Source organism: Salvelinus namaycush, chromosome 5, assembly GCF_016432855.1.
Source record: "Salvelinus namaycush isolate Seneca chromosome 5, SaNama_1.0, whole genome shotgun sequence".
In the NCBI taxonomy this organism is placed as follows: Eukaryota; Metazoa; Chordata; class Actinopteri; order Salmoniformes; family Salmonidae; genus Salvelinus; species Salvelinus namaycush.
In genome coordinates, this window is record NC_052311.1 from 22,360,886 (window position 1) to 22,368,708 (window position 7,823).

At 39.8% G+C, this 7,823-nt stretch overlaps 1 protein-coding gene across 1 annotated transcript; it reads left to right on the top strand.

The window, feature by feature from the left end:
- Nucleotides 1-6,396: 6,396 nt before the first annotated feature.
- Nucleotides 6,397-7,823, top strand: lbx2 (ladybird homeobox 2). The gene is made up of 2 exons (XM_038992946.1): nucleotides 6,397-6,721; nucleotides 7,363-7,823. Exons 1-2 carry the CDS (start codon nucleotides 6,397-6,399, stop codon nucleotides 7,821-7,823), a joined length of 786 nt encoding a protein of 261 aa, XP_038848874.1.

Here is a 7,823-nt window from a genome sequence, read left to right on the forward strand (position 1 = left end):
CAACGTAATTAGAGCAGTAAAAATAAATGTTTTGTCATACCCCTGGTATATGGTCTGATATACCAAAGCTGTCAGCCAATCAGCATTCAGGGCTCGAACCACCCAGTTTATAATAACTGATGTAATGTCATTATAATATAATTATATAATAATAATAATAATAACAATAATAGTTTAGGCCTATACTCAGCTATTTACAAAATATGAATACATTTCAAAGTGTTTGTCTTTGCAGTAGGACTTGTGCAGTTAGCTCAGTCTAATCTATTAGTCGTGTTTGACATTATGGTTAGTTTAAAGGTGATTCAATTGTTTCTGATCATTACAGGCTAATAAAGCCTATTATGGCCCACGGTGCAGATACATGTACTAATGCAATGTAATCTTCGTTAAGCCCTTCTGGTCGGGCGCTTGGCCTCCCACATCCTTCTTTATGATCTTAAATGGACTCCAATGGAGCATTACTGTCGAACAACACCGCTTCCCGGGGGGTTTCAAGTTCTGAACGCCGAGAGAAAATCAACTGTGCAAAGGTGATAGGGCTGCGAAGCGGTTTGGCCCTGCGCGTTTGGGGTTCCGCGTTTGGAAATCTAAACATTTGTCAACCCAGTGGCTGAAGGGAGAAAAAAACAACAGGTACTAAACACCGTGGAATATGACACTGTCAAAGGCAATGCGCAATGTAACAGCCTAAGCACCTAAAGGCCGACGTTTACGAGTGCTGTTGTTTTAGATGCTTAAGAGAGGGAGCTTGAAACCGGCATTCATGTTTCTCTCGCCATCCCTACACGCGTCAAACCCACTCACGCACGCCTACATAGCGAATGGATGGAGATGTTTTGTCTCCAAGATTACGCGTCCACGTTGCCTGTCATGTACGCGCGCACTCACAAGCCTCCACTTTCTCCCTCCCCGTATTCACACACACACGCGCGCGCGCGCACACACACACACACACACACGCACACTGCAGGGAGTTATTCTTGCGCTCACTCACTTTTTCTCTTATTCAGGGGTGGTGATGATGTGTTGTTTACAATGGCTAGGGTACCCATGATTATCCTTAGAACGCACGAGCAACTCAAGATCACATAGACCTGAACTATTGACAGTAGTGTTTCCTTGAAAATGCATCATTGCTTTTAAAACGATCGCTGCGTTAAATAAAGCTTGTTTAGGCCTAACATGTTTCGGCCGGTGCAGAGAAAATAAGGGCAGTCAATAATGATGTTAGATAACATTGCAAAAAAATATTAATATATAGGCCTACTACCATTTTGAAGGGAAATCGCCTGTAACTCGCTCTCTTGTCACGTTGGTCAAGAAATGTCATAATCGTGATTTTAGTAGTGACAGAGTGTTGTGAATGACTGCATTATTATTATTAGTAGGCCTACCATTATTTTTCTTGTTGAAAATAATAATAATATCAATAATTTTAATAATAATAATGATTTACTTTTCTATTTACAGTTTACAATTTAAAATATGGGTTATGAATTGTTATGCCTATAAAATAATGATTGAATGAGGAGATGAAAGCCCACAATATCACAACGATTATTTCGTCTTTATTACTGCTTCATTTTGTAGCATCTTATAAAGTCCAAACCCATTTGTAATCAAAAAGGTTGACTACTGATATTTTGTCAACATGCCCTGCTGGCATTATACAATTTGATCAATGCAAGCACTTTATGGACACACTAGGACTAGGGTAATGTCATTAGAAGGCATATACATTGAAGTCACTACCCTCCTCCCCGACACCACATCAGTGTATTGTACTGAAGATTGAACCTCGGTCATAACGCAGCGTTAGGGCTGTTGTAAATTCAGGGCCTGCATAGACAAATATCTTATGTTTCAACCCTGTATGCCCAGAAAATCACAGGACCTATAGGGATATCAATGGAGACCAACACAACTGATGCAATCTCAGCAAGCCCTCTATTTCACTACAAGTATGTATCACTCTCATGTGTCACCATAACTCCCACGTTAATGTGAGTGTTCCTGTATTAAGTTATAGTTAAGTTGTTAGTACAGCTGTTTTGTTTTGCAACAGGAGTCAGTAACGATTATAGTAAGAAGGTGATGAATAAACCATAATAGGTCTAGCTACCTTAAGGATATTCAGATGTGTCACTCGACACAGTAGTATTGCATTGGACGCGCCACGTTTCAAACATTTTTGTAAAGCCCAAATAATATTGGCGATGAGAGATTATATGTCTATAATAATTGTATTTAAATCATGGACAGAGACCAAAAGAGAAAACGTAGAAATGACCGAATCAATGCACCTGCATATGATATGCTTTAGCACAATTTGGTAGAACTACAGTATGTTTCTCCGGTTTTACAAGTTTATTGGACGTACCAGGTCAGGGTACTTTTATCATTGCTCGAATATCTTCAAAGCATCAAGACAAACCATGCAGTGCAGCCTAAATAATCAGAAAACCAACATTCACAACCAGCTGTTTATGTTTGCAGTTATTCCAAAGGCCAGTTCTAGACTATGGGCGATGATATTTTGATAGTCTGAATACGTCTTTCCAATAGCCAGCCCCAACAAATCTTCAATGTACGAGGAAAACTGACAGGCCATGAGCAATATGTGACCTATCCGGGGACCATGCAGCTCTGGGAAAGGGGACTGACTGACTGGAGATAGAGCTTTGGCGAATATAAAACACAACTCCCAGAAGAGTTCATGATTGATGATGTCAGGTGTTCTGTTTCTAATTAACGGTTAAATTAAGCCAAAGAAAACCTTTCGAATTAGCACTGCTCCGCTTGAGACCGTAAAGATCATTGGAAACATGTTTGGAAAAGAGATATCGGTGGACTTATCTTTAGAACTATCAATGCTTGCCGCGTTTGAGGGAAATATAACACTCCATTCATTCCATCGCTCCATGGCTCGTTTGCCCTCCGCTGTGTTCTTGGTGGGCGTAGAGTGCAGCTGTATCTTTTTCTGAAAGAACCATATGATATCAACACCAACGTTACATTCTGCGTTTTTCCTGAATAGTCCGACACTATGAATTGCACCATGTCTGTTGGCATAAATGTAAATATTTTTCATCAAGACAATAGTCGCCTATGACATCAATAAGCATGGTTGGTTCGTTTCCATTTCCAAGTTCTCCTGTAAATAAAAACATATTTTATGTTATAGGCTACTGCGATTGTAAAAGGTTAGCAAGGGTTATTGTCCAGGTAGAGTTAAAATATAATAACACGTGGAGAAGAACAGTATTGTAATAAAATCATTGCAACCAAATAGCCCTGCTAAACGAGATCCTTGGGACCTCCCTATCCCCATTGAAGTTGACATTCTAAATGGTTACGGTTAGGGTTAAGTTTCGGGTTAAGTAAGGGACGTCCCAAAGATAGCACTGACCGCAACCAAATAGTAAAAAAAACAAAAAATGAAATTGTTGATCAGCAACAAGACATTGGTTTATAGTTATCAGGCTGTAGTTTAAAAAATATATAAATTCGATGGATGGCCTAGGCCTATACTTCTATTTAACTAATCATTATTTGAGCTAGGCTAAATCCTACAACAAGTCATGAGATTAAGCAACACATTAATGACGTTAGTGTGATGGGCCTACAGATGTGTGTTTTTTTAAGAAGACGGAAATGTTCATTTAACAAGGCCCAATCGACGCATCTAGCTGAAGAAGGCTGTACCCCCATTGTATTGTATAGCCAAAACCACTCTGAAATGTTATAACCTCAAATGTTGTTTGTAGTCAACAGAGCCCTTCGAATGAATTGTACATATTTAATAGGAAAAGCTCCCTCTCAATATTGCTAAATGACATCCAAGACAGCGGGTCTCCATCCAAGCTAATAGAATCTCGTGCTGTTTTATAACTCCTATGCTATTTGGCCTGGTTTCGTCCCTACACGAATGTCACCATATGGGGTTCTTGGCACGAACAATATGGTGTTTCAGCAAGGTTCTATTCACTGTTAATGGTTCATGTAAGAAAGACATTTATCATTTCAGTCGATTATTGAAACGCAATGAAATAACCGCCACGTTGGACATTAACAATAGTGTACCTCGGGTTTGAAATAGATGGTTGATGGTGTTGACACGCACGGTAGGGATGTGGGAATAAGCTCAGAATTGCCACCTCTGGATCTTACATCTTTCTACCACACTGCCGAGAGAGCACGGTGTTCATTTGCTTAGTAAAACACATTAGAAATAATCCTCCAACAGTTTGTAAGCATGTCAATCGAATGTATTTTTATAAGAAAAAAATATGGTGAAAAGCATTATATTCATATGCTGATATTGTCCTATTTCATTTAGGATATTTCCCTTTTTGCGATTAGCCTAATAGGCTACAAATATACATGTTATGATAGCCTACGTGTGCACCATAAACAATGAAATAGAGCTGGTTTAAAAAATATATAAAATATATATAATAGAAATTGTAAACACTTTTCTCAATATATTATATTTGAATAGGCTAAACGAAAATACAAACAACATTTCGCTATGTGCATGCAGATGAAATTCCTGTCGAAGCACATTGCTTATTTTGCAATTGCAATTATTGAAACCTATAGCATGAAACATAGCATGATGGGTATTTTCATACCTCAGATTGTCGTTAAACCCATTTCAAAAATCTTTATAACGAACTATTAATGCGTGCATATTCTACAATAGGTGTTATTGTGTCAAATGAAGTCGTCCTAATAGCCTGCTCAATGGATAAACAACACACACAACCAACCTGATCCTCGATGCTTTCGAACTTGCCCCTTTTTCATTCTCTGATCTACTCTCTTACATGGTACAGCCCGGACATCATCAGAATTTTAATTCACATCATTAACGATGGGGAGAGAATGGCAGCGTGACAACTCTTCTGTGTCTCGTCTCTTTACCTGCAAGCTAAACAGATCACATAAAGTATTGTCACTGGCCACGCCGTCAGATTTATCAGCATGTTATTCTAGGACATTTTATGGAACATTATAGTGTAACTCAACACTGTCCTACAATGCACTATTTATCTCCTAATCATTCCCAGGTTGTCTCTTTGGCTTGCTATACGGTTACAGGAGATAAAAGTAGGCTGCAGCTATTGTTTTTTAAAGCACCGATAGCTGATGTTCAAAAAAAGGATGAAGGTTTCAAGGGCTAACGGTTTATCTTAGTGGTTCCTCTGCCAAAAGATCCAAAACTATAAGCTCAAGACAGGAAGGATAATGCATGTCTATGCTTTGTTCTTGAAACTTAATGGGCATGCTAAAATGTAATGTTAATAATTATGTGGGCTTACTTGTTCTAAGAAAATAATTATGTTGATAATGTAGTAATAACATATACAGTCCTGCCTATCATAATGGTAATGCATTCAATAAAACAATATAATAAGAAGACATTAGTAGCCTAATAATAACAATAATAATGCACATTTGTCACATTGCAAAAGTAATTTGACTGCATTTGAGTTACCTGCGTTAGCTTACTATATTGCATAATTGAAAATTAGTCTAGCCGTGCAGTGAGCACAGTTTGATGTTGCCTACCCTGTTCAAGCTTTTGGGGCTGCTAGCACTCACATTATCCACCAATCCTTTTTGTCTCCGAATCATAAGTGCCTTCAAATCTCTCGTATCATTTTGTATGATTAAGCTACAAGGGTGCCAATAGTGCAGTTTCTTTTAATATCACTGAATTAGGCCTACTGTGTACCATAATAATACAAAGTCGACCGTTATACACAAGAATGCTTATGGCATCGTTTAAATGAGCATCAACTCCCTTTCCAGAGGAATACACGGATAGCATGTTGCTGTGGGAAGGAGGGCGGAAGATACATAAACATTTCAAGCCATCTCCCGCTCCTCAAACATCCCCAACATTGCTGAGGCGAAACTCCTCCTCTTCTCGCGTCCAATTAATTATAATGGTCTGGCCCTTTAAGACGCAGCAGCGGGTCAGCAAGTAGTGTAGCTAGTGTTTTCTAATTGAACTTCGCCCAATCAACAATAACTCGTTAGCGGTTGCTTGCTTTTTCTTGTTCCTTGAGACAGCTTATTCCTTGCAGGGAATCGCCCCCAGCCAGTACAGTTATACTTTCTAAAGAACTTCATGGAACTTCGCAGAGGAACTGTCTCTCTCTGCAAGGAAATACGATTTGGTTGCCTGTGAAACTGCAACCTACGCCCGAACCATGGTTATTTTGGAGAAAACATTTCAGAAAAGTGTAGTTGCATAATTCGACTGAAAGTGATAAAAAGTGGGCTGCGAAGAAGACGACACTTGAAGGAAACACTTGTGGACGTTTAAACGACAATTTGAATGAAATAATCAGCCTTTGTCAGCAGTAATTCCTTGGGACTGCAATGACCTCCAGTAAAGACATGAAGGCAGGCTCCGTGTTGCAGTCCAGCGGTGAGGAGAGGAGACGGGGTCCCTTGGACCAGCTTCCACCCCCGGCCAACTCAAACAAGCCTCTGACGCCGTTCAGTATTGAGGATATCCTAAGCAAACCCTCGGTGAAGAAGTCAGTTGCAAATCTCTGTCCGCCGAGAGTTATGGAAAAAGTGTCCGGCTCAAATGCAGCAAGGAACGGTATTAGCACTCCCTCTTCGCCGTTATGCGCTCTGGAGGAACTAGCCAGCAAAACATTTAAAGGTCTGGAAGTCAGCGTTATACAAGCAGCTGAAGGTAATGATTCATATTCAATATTGACATAACGTTTTCATTTTACATTTACAGATTCAGTGAGTGATTGTATTGCCTAAGCATGCATAATAATCGAAATAGCCATTGGTGAAAACCTATCGTATCAACTGTTGTCAAACGTTTACAGTGAGTGTGGTTCTAAAGGCATTGCAATATGTCTCAAGCTATTGCCAAGCCTAGTCTGTGTGATGTTATCTACCCTTGGCTATTAATTCATAGTTTAATTGGGGTGGAAAAGGAGGCCTCTCTAAACTGACCTCTATTGTGCTTCCTGGTTTAAAATGTAACTAAGTTGCAACGTTTTATAGGCTGTTTTATTGGGTAGCATGTTAATTATTTCAATCCTGATATTGATAAATATTTTAATCCTAATGATGCATGGACAATGTAAAACATGAATCTGTTATTCGTTGCATATTGTCTCGATAGAATGTTGTACGCAAGTTATTACCAAACCATACCCAAAATAATCACAACAATTGTTTGCATCTGCTTTACATATTCGATAAAACAAGACCTCAATTACAACGCTGCTGATTCTATCATTGCACACTTTAGGACACTTGTAGACATGTTGTTCTGATATTGTTTTGGAAAGTGACTGTATTTCCGTTTCCCTAAAGGTCGTGAGCATGTAAACGCCTTTGGACAGAGGCAGACCTCAAAAAAGAGGAGAAAGTCCCGGACAGCTTTCACCAACCATCAGATATATGAACTTGAGAAGCGCTTTTTGTACCAGAAATACCTGTCTCCGGCCGATCGAGACCAGATAGCTCAGCAACTGGGGCTAACCAACGCTCAGGTCATCACCTGGTTTCAGAACAGACGGGCCAAGCTCAAGAGAGACTTGGAAGAGATGAAAGCAGACGTGGAGTCGCTCAAAAAAGTCCCACCACAAACCCTGCAAAAGCTAGTCAACATGGAAGACATTGACGACCTGCAAGGAAGCTCTGGAGCAATATCCCCTAGCATCTCCCCGTCGTCACAAGGACACCGAGCATTTCCTCAGTCCCCCTCCTCATCCAGAGACCAAACCACGGACGAATTCTCAGAGGAGGACGAAGAGATTGAGGTGGACGATTGA